General features: G+C 45.5%; 1 protein-coding gene across 1 annotated transcript in view; it reads left to right on the forward strand.

The window, feature by feature from the left end:
• Positions 1–27057, forward strand: part of LOC106587167 (neural-cadherin) — a 212772-nt gene that overhangs the window by 168058 nt on the left and 17657 nt on the right. The window contains exons 23-28 of the mRNA XM_045708388.1: positions 4027–4241; positions 11902–12029; positions 16529–16656; positions 17108–17231; positions 19095–19275; positions 20440–20606. Coding sequence (XP_045564344.1) covers positions 4027–4241; positions 11902–12029; positions 16529–16656; positions 17108–17231; positions 19095–19275; positions 20440–20606 — 943 coding nt within the window. The remainder of the gene's footprint in view (positions 1–4026; positions 4242–11901; positions 12030–16528; positions 16657–17107; positions 17232–19094; positions 19276–20439; positions 20607–27057) is intronic.

A 27057-nucleotide genomic window follows, 5' to 3' on the forward strand; every position in this document is an offset into this window, starting at 1 on the left:
GTTAGGGTGTTAGCAATGTGGAAGTGCACTTAAATAACAGTACACCAACAATTTAATGAGAGATCGAAATAATTTAAATATATATATATAACCATGTCCACTGGTCTCACCTCTCTATATATATATATTTAATCTCTGAGAATTCATGCAACATTTTATTTTCTGATGCAATTTTGCGTCAACCAGATTGTACAGTGGAGACCACTGAGGTAAAATACGAAGTGGAGGTTGCGTCTGACCGTTGTTTTCAAGTTAATCTACACACGTTCGCATATACGCCGATTCATGGACCGTCTCAATCTGCGTTGCATCCGGTTTGTACGGACCAACGTCACATGGGAGCAGCACGAGCAGCGATGATGTCATCCAAAAATATGGCAGACATTGGATGAATTTTATGAATGATATATCTTTGGCTGTGAGTGATGACATGTTTTTGTTTTGCCTCAGCGAGAATTCATTGAATAATTCAATGGATGTTTTGTGCACGAAGGTCATTACTAAAGAGTCTGATTAGGAATTTTCTAATCTGACCTCTCTAGGTGGCCATGTATGGAAATGGTCTTTCTGGGCAAGGTGTCAGTTAAACTGCAGTACCGAAGCAAAAACTGTAGGAGCAGTCAAAACCGTGCTTCTAGACCAGAAACCTGGCCCCTTTGTGGAAACGCACAAACTACTACACGGTGTATGGTCTGAACTCTGTGAGCAGAATCCGAATCAGACTCACCATATTTACTAAGACACTGCTCTGGTGAGGTGTTCCTCCAGTGGATTTCACTTGTGCAGACACAGATGATACTTCAGTTGGAGCACGCTGACAGACCTATAACGTTAGCCTCCTGACTGAGAGAAAGAGAGAGCGAGAGAAGGAGGGAGAGAGAGAGAGAGAGAGAGAGAGAGAGGACGAAAGAGGATGACAGACACACACACACACACGCACGCACACACACACACACACACACACCGTGCAAACACACACATCAAAAGTCCCTCGTTTGAAATCCACCGACATTATTAGTTCATATTCAGAGGTAATCTGCCAGTACTTTGTTGTTCATGTCTAGAAAGGGGCTGTATATGAATGTTCATGAAAAAATTGGCAGACATCTTGCCCAAAATTTGAACATATGCCGAAATGCTCTTCCTGGAATTGTCCATCCAGCTTCCCTTTGAAACACGAAAGGAGGAGAAAGTTAATTTTGTTCTCTGCTGTTTAATTAGAAGAAGAAAGTTAACCCAGGATTTGTGTCTAGTTGGACGTACTAAGCATGTAATGTGCCTCTCCATTGGTCCGTACCAGAATGATTTATGCAGCCAACCTAGAGTTAATCCCAGCTCTCTCTCTGTTGCAGACACATTGGGTTTCTACAGCTGAGCTAACATTGCCAGTTTGGCCCAAACACAGGATAAAGTTGTTGATGTGTCAGAACATAAGAGCCTCCCTGTTGAAGACAAGTTGTCCTTGCAGAACTCACATCCTTCGGCTTATATTATAACTGAAAACTCAAGAACACAAAAAGTTGTAAAGCATTTTGAGTCTGTGAATGTAGCGAACAATTAACATGTTAATAGAAATTCCTCACATTATACGTATTCAATTCGGACATTTCTGCGATGATTGTTTCCACTAGAGAATGATTTTATAACTGAATAGGGCAGAGGTCAATGTCTTCGTCTGCAGGCTTGGGCGTGTGAAACCATTCAAAGACAAATGCAAGCCTGATAATAGATAAGAGACAGAGGGAGTGGACGGTTGCTGTGCAGAGCAGAGAGCCCTGGCCTGGTTTATCACTCGGCTTTGAGCGCACAGATGTAGAACTGCAAAAAATACGTCGAGATCCCCAGCGACACAGCGCAGAGATTTAAGATTTAAGAAACAACGTGTAGATAATCGTGGCACCAGGATTAATAGCGGGATTTGAAAATGGAGGGCATGGGAGATTACATGGTCCCTTTCAAACGCTAACACATAACATTCCCATGTGCAAGCAAAGGACAGGAAATGAGCAAAGAAAAAAAGCTCAAGTACAGTAAGAGGATTGGGCTGAAATCATGCTCCTGATTTCTCTGATGGGATAAATGAGTGAGATTATTCCCTGAGACTGGGGGAATTGTTTCCAAATGGAGAGATAAGGTAGTTTCCAGTGTATAGTCTTCAATCCCCCTGTCTTTATGTCTCCTTCTCTCTCTCTACAGTATTACCTCTCCTACTCCCGATCTCCCTCTTCCTTTTCTATAAGTGATCCCTCCTTTGTACGTTACTGTCTGTCACTCTGGGAGATATGTTCATGTCTTTGATGGTCAGATGGTCTGATGGAGTAATACTAGCCTTGTTTTCGGCTTGGGGCCTAGTCACACTAAGCTGTGACCGTGTGTGTACACTTCCTCCCATCCCATGTGATAGTGGTCAGGTAGACGCATGGCTCCAGGCTGTAACCACATCCAGATATCACTGGTATCAACTCCCTGCCTCTCCACAGTGAGATGGCCTTGTAGTGTGACTATAGGATCCTGTTTGGTAAACCGGAGCCTATAGGACCTTGATCAGAACCAGCGCTCCTAGACAGCTCCTAGACACAACTTCCTTTCATTTCTCGGCGTCATGGTCGGGGTACCGTGTTGTTGAGAAACGGAACAGTCCGACATGCGTGCTGATCTGCACTAAAAGCAACGTTCACCACCTGCTGTTGTTCCAGTGCATCCTCATCTTCTCTCTCCTATACTATAATAATAACCTACGCCATTTAGCAGATGCTTTTATCCAAACGCGACTTACAGTCATGCGTGCATACGGTCATGCGTGCATACGGTCATGCGTGCATACGGTCATGCGTGCATACGGTCATGCGTGCATACGGTCATGCGTGCATACGGTCATGCATGCTCCTCTCTCCTCTCTCTCTCTCGCTCTCTTTTTGCTACGGTGTGTCTTCTAAACTTTGATTACTGCGCCTGGTTATTAGAAGAAGCATGTTATTGTGTTAGCGCACGGCCCGCCTGCCTATTTCACTCCTCCCGCATTTGCATGTCTGCCAGGTGCCAGGGGGGGACTATCATTTCTGACAGTCTCTCCTTTTCAATCTGGGTTCAGAGCACAGACTGGGAAATGGGAAAGACTAAATGCAAGAGTGTTGGATGTGGCAGCTAGGCAGCCAGGAGCTCTTCGCTCTCCCTTCACAGCACACAAATGAGAGAGGAACGAAACGAAGGGAGCATGGCGGCCTGGAAGACTATTATTAGGCTGCTGTGAGTGGGGTGATGGAGAGGGAACCGGCTTAGAAAATAGCTGGGCTTCTGACTAAACTAACTAGAGAAAGCCACACTTGATTGATGCCGCAGGATTGCCTGTGTGTGTGTGTGTGTGTGTGCCAGCTATATTAGCTGTCTCCACAACAGGTGGATACAGTGGGGTAGTGTGCGTGTGTCTGTGTGTGACAAAGGACGAATGAATGAAGGAAAAGGGGATGACAGAATAACCGGAGGGAGGAGTGCAGCTGTGCTCGGTTGCTACAGTACGTCTGACAGAGGATGTTGTTACTAGTGATGGATTCTCCCTATGGCACGGCTGATAATGAGAACATCTGCATGAGATGTGGAGTGAATCTCTCTGAAGGGAATCACTGAAGGCGAAAACAGTAGTCTGAGAGCAAGACAGACAGAGAGAGAGAGAGAGAGAGAAAGCTGAAATATAGTGTTCTCCAGATTGTGAGGAGTCCATGGGGGCTAATATAGACTGCTAGATGCTTAGTTGGGATGTGCACTCACAATATTTAGTAATAAGGGTTGTTATGCAATTGAGACCAACTAGAAGCAAATTGTGTGTGTTGTGTGTGTGTGTGCGTGTGCGTGTGTGTGTGTGACTGTTGTGCGGTTAAGCAGAAGCAGGCCATCCCATCCCGGCCTCAGCAGGGACATCCTGACAGAGCAGTCTTGTGTGATAGATGAGGTGAAAAGATGAAATAACTCAATTGCTTTAAACTATGATTTTTTTTGGTGATGTTCCTCTTCCTTGTTACCTTGCCCTAGATGCCAGTGCCCTACGCAGTTCGAGGGACCAGAGTGCCAGCAGACCAAACACAGTTTCCATGGCAACGGCTATGCCTGGTTTCCTCCCATAAGGCCTTGCTTCGAGAGCCATCTCTCCCTGGAGTTCATCACGGAGGTTGCAGATGGTCTGCTGCTCTACAGTGGGCCCCTGGCCCAGTTACAGCCCTGGGACCTCGAGGACTTGATGGCCATAGGTACATATCCACTTATCTACTCACAGAGGAGGGGGACAGGATATAGGATAGGGCAGAGACAAGATGTGTTAGGGGGAAGGGAGGGGCAGCGCATGCCTGCGTCAGTGTGTGAGTGCTGGTAATTGTGTTTTCAGTACACAGTGATGGTCAGATAGAGATAGGAAGGTTGCATGAGGCAGAAATTGTCCTGTCTTGATTTGCTGGTTTAATATGAACGTTTAGAGACCGCTAAGGTTATTTTTACATGGATATTTGTTTTGCCAACCCTGCCAAATTAGTTTGAGGGTGGAGGGGTTTCTTTGAATGGGGTTCAGCGTCAGCCTACACATAGCTCCTGAGGCCTTTAATGAGTGTACACTCGGTGGTAAAAACTGATCTCAGTCTGTGTGTGTGTGTGTGTGTTTGTGTGTGTGCGTGTGTGTGTGTGGTTGCAGTGTGACAGCATCAGGTCTTTAGGGGTTAATGAAGGGGCTCATTATGAAAGTAAAGGCTTATTTGTCATTCATTCCAGAATGTAATTACAATGGGGTGTACATATTTAGAGCTTTAATGAACTTGTTGAGCTATATGGACGTGCGTAGCATACTTTCTTAAGTTGAGGTCCAGAGTAAATAACATATGATGTTTGTGTGTACGTGTTTGTTGTTCCATTTCACATTATGTCTGCTTTTGAGTATTAGCACTTGATTCAATGCTGGAAGACATTTTGTGTGTGTGTGTGTGTGTGTGCGTGTGTGCGTGCGTGCGTGCGTGTGTGTGTGCGTGCGTGTGTGTGCGTGAGTGTGTGCATGAGTGTGTGTGTGTTTGAATGGGAAACAAAGGAGAAAGGACACAGTAGAAGTTTCAAGCGTGTAAGTTTCAACGTTTTTTTTAGCCACGTGCACAGGACATTCTTGAGTCTCAACAGTCTAAAGTCTTCAGTCTTAAAACGATGGATAGTCAGTGTGTTGTACTGTGAAGGTCAAATCAAATCAAACTTTATTTGCCACAAGCGCCAAATAAGTGTAGACTTTACTGTGAAATACTTACTTAAAAACGCTTAACCAACAGTGCAGTTCAAGAAGAAGAGAATATTTACCAAGTAGGCAAAAATAAAAAGTAATAATAAAAGTAACACAATAAGAATAACAATAATGAGGTTATATACAGGGAGCACCGGTACCAAGTCAGTGGGCAGGGGTACAGGCTAGTTGAGGTAATCTGTACATGTAGGTAGGGGCGAAGTGACTATGCATAGGTAACAAACAAACAGCGAATAGCAACAGTGTACTAGAGGGGGGTCAATGTAAATTGTCCGGTGGCGATTTTTATGAATTGATAGTTTGTTGGTGATGTGGACACCAAAGAACTTGAAACTCTCGACCCTCCACTACAGCCCCGTCGATGTTAATGGGGGCCTGTTTGGCCCGCCTTTTCCTGTACTCCACGATCAGCTCCTTTGTCTTGCTCACATTGAGGGAGAGGTTGTTGTCCTGGCACCAGACTGCCAGTTCTCTGACCTCCTCCCAATAGGCCGTCTCATCGTTATCGGTTGTGTCGTCAGCAAACTTAATGATGGTGTTGGAGTCGTGTTTGGCCACGCAGTCGTGGGTGAACAGGGAATACAGGAGGGGACTAAGTACACACCCCTGAGGGGCCCCAGTGTTAAGGATCAGCGTGGCAGATGTGTTGTTGCCTACTCTTACCACCTGGGGGCGGCCCGTCAGGAACTCCAGGATCCAGTTGCAGAGGGAGGTGTTTAGTCCCAGGGTCCTTATCTTAGTGATGAGCTTCGTGGGCACTATGGTGTTGAATGCTGAGCTGTAATCGATGAACAGCATTCTCACATAGGTGTTCCTTTTGTCCAGGTGAGAAAGGGTGGAGTGGAGTGCGATTGAGATTGCATCAACTGTGGATCTGTTGAGGCGGTATGTGAATTGGAGTAGGTCTATCAATTTTATTTTCTAACGATTGCACGTTAACAAGAAGAATGGAATGCATTGGGAGTTTACTCGCTCGCCTACGGGTTCTCAGAAGGATCCCCGATCTGTGTCCCCTTTTCCGGCGTCTTTTCTTCACGCAAAAGGCGTGGATCTGGGCCTGTTCCGGTGAAAGCAGGATGTCCTTCTCGTCGGACTCATTAAAGGAAAAAGTTTCTTCCAGTCCGCGGCGAGTAATCCCTTTTCTGATGTCCAGAGGTTTTTTTCGGTCATAAGAGACAGTAGCAGCAATGTTATGTAATAAGTTAAAAAAATAAGTTACACAAAATGCTCAAAATTGCACAATTGGTAGTGGGAATGTAAAACGTCAGCCATGTTCTTCGGCGCCATCTTTTCTCTCTGATGTAAAAATGTCTGCAGTTGCTGCAGTAAGTCAAGGTTTCCCAAACTCGAACCTTGGGCCACTCCTGGGTACACGTTTTGGTTTTTGCCCTAGCACCACACAGCTGATTCAAATAATCAATGTCCACAGCCTCACAGCCCAGTCCACAACTGCTGGGTGTGGAGGGAGAGACATTGTCTGGAGAAGAGAGACAAAATCCAACAAAGTCTGTGTCCAGCACTGCGCCAGAGAGGACAGAGATAGAGACAGGGAAAGCAGGGAGGGATGAATAGAGAGTGGATAGACAGGGAAACATTCAACGCGTACTGTACATGTTGAGGTAGAGAGAGAATAAAAAGTATGGAGAGAGAGTTTAGGAGCTGTAAGATGCGGAGTGGGAGGAGGCGGTATTGAGCTGAGGATGGAGTCAGAGAGAGTTCGAGTAGGAGAAGATAATACACCGTGAGACATGGAGTGAGAGGGTGAGATACTTGGTTCGGAGTGGAAGAGATGTATGAAGAAGATGTGTAGACAACTTGTACAATTGCAGGAGGGAGAGATGACAGAGTGGAGAGGGCGAGTAGAGACGGCTGAGACTTAAAGGGAGAAACAGACAACAACAGTTCAGCCCAATGTCTCTATATTACTCTCTCAAACAGACACACACACACACACACAAACCCCGTACTCTCACCCACAGGTTGACTGTGTTAAACCTTCATATTTCTCGTTGTTTAGCAATGCAACCTTCTAAACCTTATGATTTTCCACAGCTTCCCGGCCCGGATCTCCTTATTAAAGACGTTGAGCGGCTCTCTGGCTGCCTCCCGCAGCCCTGCCCACTCACTGTCTGTTTTCCGCCGTGCAGTGCTGTTTATCCCCCCATGGTCCTTTGTGCCCAGGCATCACCACCACTAATGTAACATAGCACAGACCTGTCTCTGCAAAACACCCCTGCATGTCCTACATTCTCCCTGTTCCCCTGGGATTAAAGGCCCAATGCAGCCATTTGTACAGTATATCAATATCAAATCATTTCTGGGTAACAATTAAGTACCTTACTGAAATAGTTTTCCATTAAAATGGCCAAAAAGAAACAAAAATAGCTTTTTAGCAAAAAAACTACTGTATTTCTCAAGCAATCATTTTGCTAGGACTGTCTGGGAGTTGTCTGAGTGGGGAGGGGGAAATTGAAAACTAGCTGTCATTGGCGGAGAGGTTTGGAACTCTCTTTGTTATTTGTCTATTAACTAATTTACCACCTGGTGATGTCACCAGGCAAGCCAAAACTCCATCCATGCAAAAAATGCTGATTAGAAGGTCCTTTGTAGATTGTATTTTCAACCAGCAACTATTAGGAAATATAACAATTATCTTTTTTTTCACACGTTTACAGTGTTCGTTTCATCAGCTGTTGAACAACATGATACAAAACCCAAGAAACACATCATTTTGAATGTACTGGGCCTTTAAGTGGTAGCGCACCGAGCCAGTATGGCAAGTAGCCTACGTTTAAAGCAGGGCTGTTCAAATCCGGTCCTGGAGGGCCGAAACACTTCTGTTTTTTTTTGTTTCTACCTGGTAGTTAATTGCACTCACCTGATGTTCCAGGTCTGAATGAGTCCCTTATTAGAAGAAGAGGATGAAAACCAGAAGTGTTTCTGCCCTCCAGAACTGACATTGAGCAGCCCGGGTTCAGGGAGAATGGCATCCTATTCCCTTTTATAGTGCACTACTTGACCAGGAACCTATTCCCTTTACAGCACTACTATTGGCCGCAAAGTAGTGCACTATAGATTGAATAGGGAACTATTTGGGATGCATCCCAGTGTCTGTTACTGCCCAGCTTGAGCCTGTGTGGTGTATGAGATTACTGGACAGGTCTGAGGTGATTTGTTCTGGGCCGGACAGAGAACTGGATGTTGCTCTACCAGAGGGAGGAAGGGAGTCTTTGGTTCCGCTTGTTAACTTTTCCATGGCTCATAGTCTTTTGTCCCCGTCTGATGTGGGTCAGATTCCAACCACGATGTGCCTCATACTGAAAGCATTATATTGAGTTATGGTTGTGTATAGTGTAGGTTTGCAGGGCATATGGGATATTTTAGAGTGCCCATTGGTCTGTCCTCACCTCTAAATGTAATCTGTGTTATATTTCTCTCTAAATCACGCCAGAGATCTAGACCCTATCTGTGCTGTCTCCTGACTTTGACCGCTGACCTCTAGGTCTATTAATCTGACTGGTACACGGGAACACGATTACGTCCAGTGAGATCATTGTTAAATGAGTCTCATTATTGTAAACTCTCCCTTCTCAAGGGTACGAGCCATGGGGCTGAGCTTGTCCAATCAATAGACAAATTAACCGGACAAATTAAATTTGGGTGATTACGGACTCCTGCAGAATGGAAAACAGGCTCTCAGGGCTCGGCTGGGGATCCAGTTTACACCTCGTTGCCAAGCGTTGCATCCAGCTCCAAGGATAGAGCAGAAAAAATGTCACCACTCACTTTGTCTCATTCTGACCTGATGGCAGCCTATTTATCATGCTTTTATATGTGGAACTCAGAGTTTCTTAATAAATGTAACTCAAAAGCCAGATGTTTAAAAAAAAAAAAAAGATTGAGTAATGGTATGGAAAGTCAATGAATGTAATGGTCATTTGCTGGCAGCATATAAGCCAATTTATAACAGGCAAGGTTATTGCATTTTTTCTGCCCATATTAAATAGAATCATAATACCCGGCTGAATGTAAGCATCTCAGGCATTTTGTATTTTACTTTTTTTTTTAGATCTTTTGCTTTATGCGGTACTAGTGTTGGTGGTCTCAGAAAGAACTGAGAAACAGGCTGACTAAGAACACACACACACACACGTGCAGACACAACATCTGGCAGATGAAAGCGAGCAGAGAGATACAGTTACACACTGAGTGTGACGCGCACATTACGGTCAATTTGCAGAAACCTGTTTCACAGTCTTTTAGCGCTGCACCCGTTTCAAATATCGCTTTAAAGTTTAGGTCCTGTTTCCTGGGGGTATGGGGGTGTTTGCCTGACAGTCAATTTATATTAAAGGAACCACAGTCACAGACTCCCTTTCTCTCTTGCTGGGCTGCTGATTTGTATATACTGAGTGATTTGTAATGCTGTTTATGCAGTCCATATGGTCCCTGCCTCAAACATATCCCCTTCAGGCCTTCAGAAGAGCAATTTTTCAAATTTAAGCGCCATGCTATGGGGCCATGCTATGCGGGCTGAGATCCTCTGGCTTCCCCCTCACCAAGACGCTCGACAGGGAAGATTAATCTGCAGGGATGTCGAGGAGGAGACCATGATGAATAAGGGATGAGGAGGGGAGAAGTCCGCCAACCGGAGTTTAAGAGCAAAAGCTTGCAGTAACCTGAGGATACCCGGGTGTACTCTCCCTCTCCAAGATCATTTGATACGGCACAACATAAAGCCCATTTGGCCTGTCTTCCCACACCTTTTTTTTGTTAACTAGGCAAGTCAGTTAAGAACAAATTCTTATTTTCAATGACGGCCTAGGAACAGTGGATTAACTGCCTTGTTGAGGGGCAGAACAACAGATTTTTTTTTTACCTTGTCAGCTTGGGGATTCGAACTAGCAACCTGCCTGACCAAGACAACCCAGCCTGTCCATGTGTGTGGAAGTTCTCCTCTCAGGCACTCAGCACCACTCTCCTCTCCTTCCCTCTCTCTTTTCATCTCAACCAAGCCTCCACCGTTCACACCTGTCACCTCTTTTCTCCTGAAATGCCACGTCAGTCCCAACAAGGAGGGTCGGGGACCCTCGTCAGACGCAGATAGCCTGTGGGACAGTGTCAATCTCCTGCCTGAGGGTGGTGGCCACTGTGGGCCTTTCAAATGAAAAGGGCTTTTCACTCAGGCTTAGGCTGGGCTCTGTACATCAGTAACTTACTGCTAGCTCAAAGTTATCTCTGTCTGAGCACAGGTTGCCTTCTGGGAATCCACTGTGAGAACACTGCAGAGAGACAGGTGGGAGAGGGAGAAAGAGAGAGAGAGAAAAGGTTGGGAGTATAAAAGAGAAAGACATGACAAGCCAGATAGAGTGAGTGTCATGGAGAGAGGCAGGGTGTAAGAGAAGGTACAGATAAAGACCTAGAGAAGAGGGAGAACAACCCTGTCTGTTGAAAACAGAGCATTTGCGAGCCTAGAAAATAGAGCAACGTGGAGTTTAAATTTACAGCGCTGTTCTCTCCTGAACTCTTAGACTGTGGATGTCATGTTGATTTATGGAGAAACAGTGGTTGGTTGACATGTTGTTTACCCACAATCCTTTGCAAATGGTATAAAGCATACAATGAGTCTTAACTGGTTCATTAATTTTTAATTTCCCATTTGACTAAGTCAGAAAATAGAGTAACTTTTTAATATGTTTATTGTCTTATGGGGGGCATATAGGGCGGGGGGGGGGGCATAATTGCATAGCACCAGACACTGTTGTAATCCTTATTGTGGAGTGAGCATTTTTTATTTAACCTTTATTTAACTAGGCAAGTCAGTTAAGAACACATTCTTACTTACAACGACAGCCTACCAAAAGCCAAAAGACCTCCTGCTGGATTGGGGGCTGGGATTAAAAATAAAAAATAAATATAGGACAAAACACACATCACGACAAGAGAGACAACACAACACTACATAATGAGAGACCTAAGACAACAGCATTGCAAGGCAGCAAGACATGACAACACAGCATGGTAGCAACAAAACATCACAACAACATGGCAGCAACACAACATGGTAGCAGCACAAAACATGGTACAAACATTAATTGGGCAAAGTCAACAGCACAAAGGGCAAGAAGGTAGCGACAACAATACATCATGCAAAGCAGCCACAACTGTCAGTAAGAGTGATGACGTCTGACTGTTAATTATATTTAACTGGTTTACTATTAGCTATGCACCTTTTACTGTTGTTGTTTTTCATTTTCTAATACTGGCCCAGGTTATTAGATGTAATGTCATTTTAAGTACGCTATCTTTCTGAACAGACTGCTAAAAGCATTGAGGTGGTACCTGTTTTTACTTTAGACTAGGGTTGGGTGAACACAGATCACTCTTCCAGAATGATCAGTTGCCGTTTATTAGTTGACCGTGCTTCACTGTGGTTGCTTGTTCTTGGTGTGTCGCAGTGATCAGATGAAATGGGTACAGAAGTGACGGCCTCAGGATGAAGTGGTCTGTGTGTGGTTGTATCTGATCCTGGCATTGAGAGTATGTGATGGGGGGGGTTGATGATCATCAGGAGGCCCCGGGGATGTGACCACCATGTGCGACCTCATGTCAGTGTCCTCTCTCTCTCTGTCCCTCAGAGCTGATCGATGGCACTCCCACACTCAAGATAAACCATGGCTCGGGCACACTGGTCCTGCAGTTGCCAGGCAACGTGAACGTGGCGGACAGACGGTGGCACCGTCTGGACGTGAGGAGCAACAGTAAGGTGGGTGTCTGACGTCTGAGCTGCTGCCAAGCTTATACCAACCCAGGGGACCCCAACCACCCCCCCACACACACGCGCACACACACACACACACACACACACACACACACACACACACACACACACACACACACACACACACATAGACAAACACAGACACACACACACGCGCACACATAGACAAACACAGACACGCACACATCTCACCCGACACTAGCCATATGCTGTTCATTCTTATAGAACTCTGGGGAAGTTTAATGCAAACAGGTGGTGTCTCTGCTAGACTAGTCCTGTTTTCAGTACATAGTCTGGAGAAGTAGGAGGGTTTGAGTGGTTTGGATTCAGTGCGGATCAAATCAAATCAAACTTTATTTGTCACATGTCCCGAATACAACAAGTGCAGACCTTACCAAACCCTTAACCAACAGTGCAGTTCAAGAATAGTTAAGAAAATATTGACCAAATAAACGAAAGTAAAAAATAATAAAAAGTAACACAATAAAATAACAATAATGAGGCTATATACAGGGGGTACCGGTACAAAGTCAATGTGTGGGGGTACAGGTTAGTCGAGGTAATTTGTACATGTAGGTAGGGGTGAAGTGACTATGCATAGATAATAAACAGCGAGTAGCAGCAGTGTACAAAACAAATGGGGGGGGGGGGGTGTCAATGGTAAATAGTCCGGTGGCCATTTGATTAATTGTTCAGCAGTCTTATGGCTTGAGGGTAGAAGCTGTTAAGGAGCCTTTTGGTCCTAGACTTGGCGCTCCGGTACCGCTTGCCATGCAATAGCGGAGAAAACAGTCTATGACTTGGGTGACTGGAGTCCGACAATTCCGATGTGAGTGCTACAGGGCGGTAATCATTTAGGCAGGTTACCTTCGCTTCCTTGGCCACAGGGACTATGGTGGTCTGATTGAAACATGTAAGTATTACAGACTTGGTCAGGGAGAGACTGAAAATGTCAGTGAAGACACTTGCAAGTTGGTCCACGCATGCTTTGAGTACACGTCCTGGTAATCCGTCTGGCCCCGCGGCTTTGTGAATGTTGACATGTTTAAAGGTCTTGCTCACATCGGCTATCGAGAGCTTTATCACACAGTCGTCCAAAACAGCTGGTGCTCTCGTGCCTGCTTCAGTGTTGCTTGCCTCGAAGCGAGCATAAAAGGCATTTAGCTCATCTGGTAGGCTGTACGTCACCGGGCAGCTCATGTCTGGGTTTCCCTTTGTAGTCCGTAATAGTTTTCAAGCCCTGCCACATCCGACAAGTGTCAGAGCCGGTGTAGTAGGATTCAATCTTAATCCTGTATTGACGCTTTGCTTGTTTGATGGTTTGTCTGAGGGCATAGCGGGATTTCTTATTAGCGTCCGAATTAATGTCCCGCTATTTGAAAGCGGCAGCTCTAGCCTTTGGCTAGATGCGGATGTTGCCTGTAATCCATGGCTTATTGATGAAGCCAATGACTGATGTTGTATACTCCTCAATGCCATTGGATGAATCCCGGAACATATTCCAGTCTGTGCTAGCAAAACAGTCCTGTAACGTAGCATCCATGTCATCTGACCACTTCCGTATTAAGCGAGTCACTGGTACTTCCTGCTTTAGTTTTTGCTTGTAAGCAGGAATCAAGAGGATAGAATTGTGGTCGATTTGCCAAATGAAGGGTGGGGGATAGCTTTGTATGCATCTGTGTGTGTGGAGTAAAGGTGGTCTGGAGTGTTTTTCCTATGGTTGCACATGTGACATGCTGGTAGAAATGAGGTAAAACCTATTTAAGTTTGCATGCATTAAAGTCCCTGGCCTCTAGGAGCACCACTTCTGGATGAGCATTTTCTTCTTTGCTTTTGGCCTTATAGAGTTGGTTGAGTGCAGTTTTAGGGCCTTCATCGGTCTGTGCTGGTACATAGATGGCTACGAATGATATAGATGAGAACTCTTGGTAGATAGTGAAGTCTGCAGCTTATCATAAAGTACTCTACCTCAGGCGAGCAATACCTTGAGACTTCTTTAATATTAGATATTGCGCACCAGCTGTGTATGGCCGCTTTGGCTGTATGACTGCACTAACAACAACTTTGTTAATCTACCAGGTCTGAAAATCAGCCTCAGGGTTATTCGTGAAATGGTCAATGTATTATATAAACAGTGTCTTACAAACACTACAATAGTATTTGTATGCCATTTACAAACTCAAAATGAATCCAATTGCAGGTTTGCTATGAAACAACTAGTTGAATATGCTTGTTGACTACAATAAACTGTTATTGAGTACATATTCAATCGGACCTCTAAGAAGCAAATTAGATGCTCACATTTGTATGGTAAGTTAGTTCTTGCAATAGAATAGATACAAATAGATGTAATACAGATTTCAGAAAGGTATTACTGGCAGTAATGGAGCTCATATTAGACTGGTGGGCCAGCCAGTATCTGGTGTCTTGATATTCCTGATGTCCTGCTATTCCTGATGTCCTGCTATTTCGGATGTCCTGATATTATCTGATGTCCTGATATTCCTGATGTCCTGATCATCTGGATGTCCTAATATTCCTGATGTGCTTATATTCCTGATGTCCTGATATTATCTGATGTCCTGATATTCCTGATGTCCTGTTCATCTGGATGTCCTAATATTCCTGATGTCCTGATATTATCTGATGTCTTGATATTCCTGATGTGCTGATATTCCTGATGTCCTGATCATCTGGATGTCCTAATATTTCTTACGGTGCCTTGCAAAAGTATTCTTCCCTTTAGCGTTTTTCCGATTTTGTTGCATTACAACCTGTAATTTAAATAGATTTTGGGGGGGGGATTTCATGTAATGAACATACACAAAATAGTCCAAAAATTGGTGAAGTGAAATGAACAAAAGGTGTTGCGTGCATATGTATTCACCACCTTTACTATGAAGCCCCTAAATAAGATCTGGTGCAACCAATTACCTTCAGAAGTCCCATAACTAGTTAAATAAAGTCCATCTGTGTGCAATCCATCTGTGTCACATGATCTCAGTATATATACACCTGTTCCGAAAGGCCCCAGAGTCTGCAACACAACTAAGCAAGGGGCATCACCAAGCAAGCGGCACCATGAAGACCAAAGAGATCTCCAAACAGGTCAGGGACAAAGTTGTGGAGAAGTACAGATCAGGGTTGGGTTATAAAAAAATATCAGAAACTTTGAACATCCCACGGAGCACCATTAAATCCATTATTAAAAAATGTCAAGAATATGACATCACAACAAACCTGCCAAGAGATGGCCGCCCACCAAAACTCATGGACCAAGCAAGGAGGGCATTAATCAGAGAGGCAACAAAGACACCAAAGATAACCCTGAAGGAGCTGCAAAGCTCCACAGCAGAGATTAGAGTAACTGTCCATAGGTCCACTTTAAGCCGTAACCTCCACAGAGCCATTGAAAAAAAGCCATTGCTTAAAGAAAAAATTAAGCAAACACGTTTGTGGGAGACTCCCCAAATATATGGAAGAAGGTACTCTTGACAGATGAGACTAAAATTGAGTTGTTTGGCCATCAAGGAAAATGCTATGTCTGGTGCAAACCCAACACCTCTCATCACCCCGAGAATTCCATGTTTTTCATCGGCAGGGACTGGGAAACTGGTCAGAATTGAAGGAATGAAGGATGGCGCTAAATACAGGGAAATTCTTGAGGGAAACCTGTTTCAGTCTTCCAGAGATTTGAGACTGGGACAGAGATTCACCTTCCAGCAGAACAATGACCCTAAGCATACTGCTAAAGCAACACTCGAGTGGTTTAAGGGGAAACATTTAAATGTCTTTGAATGGCCTAGTCAAAGTCCAGACGTCAATCCAATTGAGAATCTGTGGTATGACTTAAAGATTGCTGTACACCAGCAAAACCCATCCAACTTGAAGGAGCTGGAGCAGTTTTGCCTTGAGTAATGGGCAAAAATCCCAGCGGCTAGATGTGCCAAGCTTATAGAGACATACCCCAAAAGACTTGCAGCTGTAATTGCTGCAAAAGGTTGCTCTACAAAGTATTGACTTTGGGGGGTGAATAGTTATGCACGCTCAGGTTTTCCGTTTTTTTGTGTTATTTCTTGTTTGTTTCACAATAAAACATATTTTTGCATCTTCAAAGTGGTAGGCATGTTGTGCAAATCAAATGATACAAACCCACAAAAAATCTATTTTAATTCCAGGTTGTGAATAGGAAAAATGTCAAGGGGGTAAATACTTTCGCAAGCCACTGTATGTGTTGATATTCCTGATGTCCTGATATTCCTGATGTGCTGATATTATCTGATGTCCTGATGTTCCTGATGTGCTGATATTATCTGATGTCCTGATATTCCTGATGGCTTTATATTCATGATGTGCTGATATTCCTGATGTGCTGATATTCCTGATATCCTGATATTATCTGATGTCTTGATATTCCTGATATCCTGATGATCTGGATGTCCCGATATTCCTGATGTCCTGATATTCCTGATGTGCTCCTTTAGGAGGTACGCTTCACACTGGACCGCTGTGCCGGGGCCACCGTCATGGAGATGGAGGGAGTGGGCAGCTGGCTGACCACAGAGGACCACTCGTCCTGTGAGGTCACTGGGGTCACGCCCAACCTAGACAGGTAGCCCACTCACACATCTCTCTCTCTCTCTCTCTCTCTCTCTCTCTCTCTCTCTCTCTCTCTCTCTCCCTCTCTCTCTATTTGCATCTGTCTTTGTTGCTCTCACACTCTTTCTTTATTTCTCTCTTTCTCTCCCTTTATCTCTGTCTTTCTCTCACTCTTTTTCTTTCTCTCGCTCTTACTTTCTTTCTTTCTCTCATTCTCTCTCTCTGGCTATCTGTCTCTGTCTCTCTCTCTCGCTCTCTCTCACACTCTCTCTCTCTCTCTCTCGGTCTTTCTCTCTCTCCTCCTTTATACAGAATACACACCTTTCACATATTCAAACTCAGAACACCAGATTGGTGGGGGACAAGGCTTTGTATTACGGGTTGAAAAAAGTACTGCAGTAGAAAATAGGGATGGATAGGTGTATGAAAAGATGTACTGACAGTGATGTTCATTTCTTCCCCAGGCACCTGAATGGGACCCAGGTGTTACAGCTGGGTGGAGTCAATGAGAACCTGCCCTATGTCTACCCACAGTTACAACACAAACACTTTACTGGCTGCATCCGGAACCTCGTTGTCGACAGCAAGGTAACACTCGCTACAATGAATTTCTTCCCAATCATCACACACCATGAATAGCGATTTAGTCCTTATACAACACATAACATCTCCATTGTAAAGAGTTGTAAAGTGTAGTCTTTACACCACTTACACTTGTACTGCAGGTAGCATGTTGTTATAAAACTGCATACAGCATCTCGCATAAATGCTTTCAAACACTTTCACACCTTCCTCAGGGACATTGTCACAACAATGCTTCTATAGAAAAGGTTAGCTCCGAGATCGCATTCAGTGCATATCCACTAGACACAGTCTGAACTGGTCGCTATGCCACTATGGCAACAGTCGTCACGGGGAGGACTGCGGTCCTTCTGCCCATGTTACGTCATGACACTGTGTGACACTTGGAACTAAAGGTATTTGACACTAAAACACTCTCCTGCTCACCCGCTGGCTACAAAACGTAGGGCTGAGGTTCAATACAATATTCATAGATCTCTTATTGTAGAGTGGAAACACTGGGGGCGCGGGTGGAACATGTGAGAGAGGGGGGAAGACAGGAAGAAAGGAGGAGTATGTCTGTGCCATTGAACCTGTTCAAGCATGAGGTAGGGGTGAATGTTTGGGCAAGAGAAGGGAAGGGGCGGATTTTTAGACTTCAATTGTTTTTCTATTCTGAATCTACTGTACATCTTCCCACCCTGTCACAGTTGATTTAAGTTACTCTCTGTCGTCGCTTCTCTCTCTCTATTTGTGTGTATCTCTCCTGCTCTCTGGGACCGATTAACTATACTATGGGTCTGCAACCATGCACTAATGGTTTTCATTTTTTTTTTTATTAAATGATCAGTCAACAGTCTGTAGATGAAACAGTCTTAACTTTATAAAGCAACTTGTGAAAACATTGCATATAACATTTGCCATTTAGCAGATGCGTTTACTTGAAGTGACTGACATTCATGCAAGCATACATTTTTCATATGGGTGGCCCAATGGGAATCGAACCCAAGATCCTGCCGTTGCAAACGCTATGCACACAGGACCACACATTTCGCAAATGATTAACAAATCTTCAGCATCTATCCAACTCTGTTCCACTCTCTCTAGCCATCTCTATATTTCTGAGTGAGGTAGAGACAGGTACTCATGACTGGGAAAGTCTGCTAGTTATGTTTGGTGAAAAATGTGATCAGGATTGGCATCTCACACACATCAACAAACACAAACCTGCACACGTACTCACATACACACAGAGATGTATTTTGGATCTTTGAGTGTGTGTAGTTTCTCTCTGTAAATCAGTATCGAGCTCCATCTTGAGAAGGATCAGATTTAGAGTGCCCAGCTCTATGGTGAGGTCAGAACCAATTTGTACCTTGCTGCACATTGGCTCAACGGCTACCGAGCAGCCAGCTCCGCTCAACGGTGGTAACTCAGAAACGGGGAGATTGGACATATTAATGTCCTTTATGATATGCTATTGTGAGCAGGACTTTAAGATTTCAAGGTTTTCCTGTCCTTTCACAGCATTGCCCTCCGCCAGCTCCTTTGTGTCCCTGTAGATTGGTTTGATCCTATGAAAACCCAGTCATTTACATTCCAAGAAATTGCATGAAAGGTGAATGCATAAACGTGCTGAGGGGAAATCTCAAGTTTCGGTGACCTCAGTTTTTTGGAAAACTAACAATTGTTCTTTCTTTCTCCCTTTCCCTCTCTCTCTCCTTCTCTCACTTGTATCTATCCCCGTGCCTCCCTTTTTTTTTTTACCTGTCTACTGCTCTCTCCCATTTCTATCTTACACCATACTATGTCAATTTCTCCCTCTGGCGTACATATCCTACTCCATCTCTCCATCTCTGTCCTCTCGCCATCTCTCGCCCCCCTACACAGTTCTATGACTTGGGCACTCCAGCGGACTCTGTGGGCAGCTCCCCAGGCTGTCTGACTACGGATGGGAGCTGTGTCAACGTGGGCATCCCCGCCTGTGGCCCTAGGGGTCGCTGCCATGGAGAGTGGGGCTCCTTCAGCTGCCAGTGCATACCGGGGTACACTGGGAATCAGTGTGAGCAGGGTATGTGATGAGTGCTTGTTTGGAGGGCATGCGTGAGGGCATTGATGAATTGGATTTGTTCGATTAGATGAAATTAATGTTAACGAGATCAAATGTGTTAATGAGTGCCTGGGTGCAGTCAGATAGCTATCATGGGGAAGCTGTGTGTGTGTGTGTCTGTGTTTCAACTTTCATTAGTCGTATGTACAGGATACACATGGTCTAATGAAATGCTTACTTGCAGGTTCCTTCTTGACAATAAACAACAACAATAAGAAATAAGAAAAGATAAGAATACGAACATAAAGTAAATGGCTCAGTAGAATATAATAGACATTTTAGCATAAGTATAATACAGGAAGGCACAATTTATAGTCCAATATTTACACATGCTTTGGGGAAGGGATGATTGGGGGAGAAGTGTTTAAATTGTTCAGTATTTTGCAATCATAATACATCTGATAGCAGCAGTTGTGGTCTGTGTGTAGTAGTTGTGCGTGCGGGACTGAAGGGATTAGGCCGAGCCTACACTGCACACCCACATGAATACATACACACACACTGAGAAGTCAGACTGAACAGTCTCACTTCCCTGTGTGTGTGTGTGTGTGTGTGTGTGTGTGTGTGTGTGTGTGTGTGTGTGTGTGTGTGTGTGTGTGTGTGTGTGTGTGTGTGTGTGTGTGTGTGTGTGTGTGTGTGCGTGTGCGCGTGTGTGTGTGTGAGTGCATTTGTGCTAAGGTGCAGAGAATCAAAGCAGGTGGTCAGTCCAGTTCAAGTGTTCAGCAGTCTGATGGCTTGTTGATAGAAACTGTCCTGTGTGTGTGTGTGTGTGTGTGTGTGTGTGTGTGTGTGTGTGTGTGTGTGTGTGTGTGTGTGTGTGTGTGTGTGTGTGTGTGTGTGTGTGTCTACGCGTGTGTCTGTGTGGTGTGGGAGGACTAATAGGAGGACTAATTCACCGGTGGTCAAGTGGAAGATGAAAGAAATGCTTGGGCACGTGTTTGATCTAAGTTTAAGGCGCGGGAGGGTATCATTAGCCTAACAGTATTGTGAATGGACGTGGTAGAGTATGTGTATCTCTTGAATTCCCTCTGGATGAATGTCACTTCAGACTCCTACAGTATACAATATGTACTGTGTTGATGGTGGGATGTCTAGCTAACACATTGTCTTGTCTTTTGTTGGCAGAAGTTCCAGAGTATTCCTTTGATGGGCGGAGTCATGTTCATTACCAGTTGGCGTCTCCTCTGCCAGCCCGGCAGACCCAGGTACAGGTTCTGGTCCGGACCCGCAAACACGGTAGTGCCATCCTCAGCCTACTGTCCAAGGAACAGAGTGAATACCTGCGCTTAGAGGTGAGACTGAGCTTTCTGTGTGTGTGTGTGTCTCTCTCTCTCTCTCTCTCTCTCTCTCTCTCTCTCTCTCTCTCTCTCTCTCTCTCTCTCTTTATACACTGCTCAAAAAAATAAAGGGAACACTTAAACAACACAATGTAACTCCAAGTCAATCACACTTCTGTGAAATCAAACTGTCCACTTAGGAAGCAACACTGATTGACAATACATTTCACATGCTGTTGTGCAAATGGAATAGACAACAGGTGGAAATTATAGGCAATTAGCAAGACACCCCCAATAAAGGAGTGGTTCTGCAGGTGGGGACCACAGACCACTTCTCAGTTCCTATGCTTCCTGGCTGATGTTTTGGTCACTTTTGAATGCTGGCGGTGCTTTCACTCTAGTGGTAGCATGAAACGGAGTCTACAACCCACACAAGTGGCTCAGGTAGTGCAGTTCATCCAGGATGGCACATCAATGCAAGCTGTGGCAAGAAGGTTTGCTGTGTCTGTCAGCGTAGTGTCCAGAGCATGGAGGCGCTACCAGGAGACAGGCCAGTACATCAGGAGACGTGGAGGAGGCCGTAGGAGGGCAACAACCCAGCAGCAGGACCGCTACCTCCGCCTTTGTGCAAGGAGGAGCAGGAGGAGCACTGCCAGAGCCCTGCAAAATGACCTCCAGCAGGCCACAAATGTGCATGTGTCTGCTCAAACGGTCAGAAACAGACTCCATGAGGGTGCTATGAGGGCCCGATGTCCACAGGTGGGGGTTGTGCTTACAGCCCAACACCGTGCAGGACGTTTGGCATTTGCCAGAGAACACCAAGATTGGCAAATTCGCCACTGGCGCCCTGTGCTCTTCACAGATGAAAGCAGGTTCACACTGAGCATGTGACAGACATGACAGAGTCTGGAGATGCCGTGGAGAACGTTCTGCTGCCTGCAACATCCTCCAGCATGACCGGTTTGGCGGTGGGTCAGTCATGGTGTGGGGTGGCATTTCTTTGGGGGGCCGCACAGCCCTCCATGTGCTCGCCAGAGGTAGCCTGACTGCCATTAGGTACCGAGATGAGATCCTCAGACCCCTTGTGAGACCATATGCTGGTGCGGTTGGCCCTGGGTTCCTCCTAATGCAAGACAATGCTAGACGTCATGTGGCTGGAGTGTGTCAGCAGTTCCTGCAAGAGGAAGGCATTGATGCTATGGACTGGCCCGCCCATTCCCCAGACCTGAATCCAATTGAGCACATCTGGGACATCATGTCTCGCTCCATCCACCAACGCCACGTTGCACCACAGACTGTCCAGGAGTTGGCGGATGCTTTAGTCCAGGTCTGGGAGGAGATCCCTCAGGAGACCATCCGCCACCTCATCAGGAGCATGCCCAGGCGTTGTAGGGAGGTCATACAGGCACGTGGAGGCCACACACACTACTGAGCCTCATTTTGACTTGTTTTAATGACATTACATCAAAGTTGGATCAGCCTGTAGTGTGGTTTTCCACTTTAATTTTGAATGTGACTCCAAATCCAGACCTCCATGGGTTGATAAATTGGATTTCCATTGATTATTTTTGTGTGATTTTGTTGTCAGCACATTCAACTATGTAAAGAAAAAAGTATTTAATAAGATTATTTCTTTCATTCAGATCTAGGATGTGTTGTTTAAGTGTTCCCTTTATATTTTTGAGCAGTATATCTTCTCTTGACTCCCCTGTTTGTCTTTCTCTTTATATCTTCTCTTGACTCCCCCGTTTGTCTTTCTCTTCATATCTTCTCTTGACTCCCCCGTTTGTCTTTCTCTTCATATCTTCTCTTGACTCCCCTGTTTGTCTTTCTCTTTATATCTTCTCTTGACTCCCCTGTTTGTCTTTCTCTTTATATCTTCTCTTGACTCCCCTGTTTGTCTTTCTCTTTATATCTTCTCTTGACTCCCCTGTTTGTCTTTCTCTTTATATCTTCTCTTGACTCCCCCGTTTGCCTTTAAATCTCTGTTTCTCCCGACCATGGGAGCTCATAATATGCTTTTACGTGCCCATGAAATGTTTCTCATCATCCCAACGGTGTGATTGAGGTTAATCCTAACATTAGTGTCATCCGTTATGTATACTGCTGTTTTTACCACATTGTCTCTCATCCCCCTAACCTTCTCCATCATCCACATATCTTTAGTACAATGCCACAACGTGGGGAGTGGATTCATCACAGGAACATAAATGTCAGACGTTTTCTGTGTGCAGCGGGTGTGAAATGCACCAATTCAGGCAAACCTCCTCCGATATTAACCCCTAACAGATGTGCAACGTTATAGCACGGTGTTTTGCTTTCAACCAGCCCCTACATTTTCATGCGTTTCTCTTGGCTGAATGTACGCTGAGCGTGCGGAGGCTTTCAGAAGGAGCTTGAGATGCGCCTCACACTCCAAGGACTCCTTGTTTTTTAGGAAAAATAGCTTCTTCTTTTTTTTCGCACCCACCTCACAGTGACGTGTTTAGATTGCCGATTGCAGCTTTTTGTTTTTCTCGCTGCTCTCCTCTACAAATCGCCACTGATTTAATTATCGGTATGCCATCAGACTGGCGTGCGGAGAGCGCTGAGATGTGGTGCTCCCTCTGGAGTGGCAGGTTAGAGATTTCATTAGCGCAGCTCACAGTGTCGACTCGTGTGGTTGAAGCCTCACAGTGGTAGCCCACTTCCTTTTTCATTCCCTCTGTCGTTTTCTTGTCCTCCGTCCTGATGGAGGGATGGAAGGAGCAGGTGGCTCCTGGGGGTTTCTTGGGAGAGAGGTGTCTCTGATATGCAAGGGGACCCACTGCCCAGCGGGTAGGCTAGCATTAACTTCCACTTCTAGCCCTGGTGATGGCATAGCAAGACAATAGGGGTGATAATTGCCATTTTAACATTGCTAACACCAATAAAACAACGAGGATGAGAAGCCTTGAGCAAAAGCCCTCCTCGCAATTAATACTCCTTGTCTGGTAGCCTGAATATAGACCCAGGAGCATATTGTACCGGTCACATGTCCTCTAGTCTCTCTCCCTATGCCTTGATGCCTTAGATTATGAGAGATGCACTGAATCCCACGTGTATCCAAGATCAGAAATGTTTCCGATTGTCTGACAGCTGTATGGTTTTCTCTCTCTCTGCCTACGCACTGTGTGTGAATGGGTAGGTAGCATGGATCAATGTACTATATAATGAGCGAGCTACTTCATTCAGCCAGCTGGGGGTTCTATAGAACGCTTTTGAAAGTAATAAAGAGGCTGCTGATCTGGAAGGACGTAGAGATAATATACTGTACACAGTGATAAGACAGAGTTTACATAAGCGATCACAGACTAATGCAGATTGGGGACAGAGCAGTGCTCTCCTGGTGCAGTAGAGGGAATAGCCAGCCACCCCGAACCTCCGTCCTCACCTGGAGAGAGAGAGAGAGAGAGAGAGAGAGAGAGAGAGAGAGAGAGAGAGAGAGAGAGAGAGAGAGAGAGAGAGAGAGAGAGAGAGAGAGAGAGAGAGAGAGAGAGAGAGAGAGAGAGAGAGAGAAGAGCATGAAGCAGAGCACATTCCCATTCAGCTTTAATTGGGGGGGGACATGAGGTGCCTCGGCAGCACTCGCTTAGTCTGGTAAAAGCGCCATCCCACTGAGGTCTGAAGATAATTAATAGTTCATTAGGAATCCTTGAAATAAGCAATGGTTCATAAGGGAAATGACCTTGGAGCCATCTTAGTGGAGCTCACTGCTTTTTCTCATGCATCCGAGCCAGCTGATGGGGTGGTGTACAGGAGGTGAGCAGTTCAGTTCAGTTTTAGCCTTTTAGCTTGCGGGGGAGGAGTAAAGGTTGAGGTATACGTGAGAAACCCTGCCCCCATCTCCTCTCTTTCTGCTCGTCTCAAATTCTGTTTACGTCGACATCAGCGGCGGAGTAAAATGGAGCGTTTGCAAATTATGCTCAGTGGGAGCCTCGCAGGATTTATTTATTTATTTTTTTTAAATGAAGGCTGCTTCTCACCATATCAATGGCCGTAGACTAACACTCGCCTCGGTTTGGATCTGTGTGCCTGGCTGCAAATAAACCATTTGTCTTCAATGAATATTGCGCTGTGAAAGTCAAGTGATTAGCATTCGAGCCAGGCTGAAATGGAATCGTTTTCTTTTCAAGATTTGAGGATAGAGAGAAGCTTGTTGCATAAAAAAAAATGTCTGTTTCATTTCATTGGTATATCCTGCTTTCTAATGAAAACTGTCAGGCTTGGTGGATCCTGGGTAATAAAGGTGAGCTTCAACAGAAGACAAGATAAAGTTGGTCTCGTCATGTTGTTTTGTTGAGCTAGGATTTACCAGTGAGATTGGGACTGAGATCAATGGAGCTTGTTGTTGTTGTGAAACAGAGTGGAGAGAAAGAGAGAAAGAGAACGAGGGAGATAAGAACAAAGATAGGAATAGGCCAAAGGACTGAGAGACAGGTTGGTAGAGATATGGAGAGAGAGAGACAAAGAGAGAGAGAGAGAGAGAGAGACAGAGAGAGAGAGACAGAGAGAGAGAGACAGAGAGAGAGAGACAGAGACAGAGACAGAGAGAGAGACAGAGAGAGAGACAGAGAGAGACAGAGAGACAGAGACAGAGAGAGAGAGACAGAGAGAGAGAGACAGAGACGCAGAGACAGAGACACAGAGTTAGATGTAGATGCTAGAGAAAGGAAGTTCTTTGAAAATGTGAGCAGCCCAGAAAGTGATTGTATGTCATAGAGCCCAGATGACCCACCCTCTAGAGGAAAAGTTAAAAAGAGAGTTGCTGAATAAATGGAGGCGTATTGAATTCCCCAGGCCCTGGTGTTTCCAATTACGGGGGAGCTATGTTTAATTCAGTTAGTGTGTGGCAGGGTCTTATCAGAGCCAGCCCTCAATGGTTATACTGTTTCCTCATGGTCCCAGAGTCACAGAATCATCATCCTCCTGCCATTTTTCTTCCCTCTATCTCCGTCTTTTGTCTGCCCTCACATTCATGTCCTCTGCTTGTGTATCAGAAGAGCTATGTTGGTTTATTGAGTGGATTGTCCAACTGCTATTGGCTTTGTTTACTGCATGTCTACTGCATCTTAACTCTCTTGGTTGTTGTGTATAGGGGTTTGTTGGGGTGGACTTAAGAGGGGTCCCTGGAATCTTCAATGATGAAAAGTATTGACTCTCTTGTGATTCTATGCCAGCAGTAGTCTGAAGTCAATAACCCCTCTACCCTCTCCTCCAGATTTACCAGGACATTACATTACATTTACATTTAAGTAATTTAGCAGACACTCTTATCCAGAGCGACTTACAAAATGGTGCATTCACCTTATGATATCCAGTGGAACAACCACTTTACAATAGTGCATCTAAATCTTTTAAGGGGGGGGTTAGAAGGATTACTTTATCCTATCCTAGGTATTCCTTAAAGAGGTGGGGTTTCAGGTGTCTCCGGAAGGTGGTGATTGACTCCGCTGTCCTGGCGTCGTGAGGGAGCTTGTTCCACCATTGGGGTGCCAGAGCAGCGAACAGTTTTGACTGGGCTGAGCGGGAACTGTGCTTCCTCAGAGGTAGGGAGGCCAGCAGGCCAGTGGTGGATGAACGCAGTGCCCTTGTTTGGGTGTAGGGCCTGATCAGAGCCTGAAGGTATGGAGGTGCCGTTCCCTTCACAGCTCCGTAGGCAATCACCATGGTCTTGTAGCGGATGCGAGCTTCAACTGGAAGCCAGTGGAGAGAGCGGAGGAGCGGGGTGACGTGAGAGAACTTGGGAAGGTTGAACACCAGACGGGCTGCGGCGTTCTGGATGAGTTGTAGGGGTTTAATGGCACAGGCAGGGAGCCCAGCCAACAGCGAGTTGCAGTAATCCAGACGGGAGATGACAAGTGCCTGGATTAGGACCTGCGCCGCTTCCTGTGTGAGGCAGGGTCGTACTCTGCGAATGTTGTAGAGCATGAACCTACAGGATCGGGTCACCGCCTTGATGTTAGTGGAGAACGACAGGGTGTTGTCCAGGATCACGCCAAGGTTCTTAGCACTCTGGGAGGAGGACACAAGGGAGTTGTCAACCGTGATGGCGAGATCATGGAACGGGCAGTCCTTCCCCGGGAGGAAGAGCAGCTCCGTCTTGCCGAGGTTCAGCTTGAGCTGGTGATCCGTCATCCACACTGATATGTCTGACAGACATGCAGAGATGCGATTCGCCGCCTGGTTATCAGAAGGGGGAAAAGGAGAAGATTAATTGTGTGTCGTCTGCATAGCAATGATAGGAGAGACCATGTGAGGATATGACAGAGCCAAGTGACTTGGTGTATAGCGAGAATAGGAGAGGGCCTAGAACAGAGCCCTGGGGGACACCAGTGGTGAGAGCGCATGGTGCGGAGACAGATTCTCGCCACGCCACCTGGTAGGAGCGACCTGTCAGGTAGGACGCAATCCAAGCGTGGGCCGCGCCGGAGATGCCCAACTCGGA

The sequence above is a fragment of the Salmo salar genome, chromosome ssa26, assembly GCF_905237065.1.
Source record: "Salmo salar chromosome ssa26, Ssal_v3.1, whole genome shotgun sequence".
Classification (NCBI taxonomy): domain Eukaryota; kingdom Metazoa; phylum Chordata; class Actinopteri; order Salmoniformes; family Salmonidae; genus Salmo; species Salmo salar.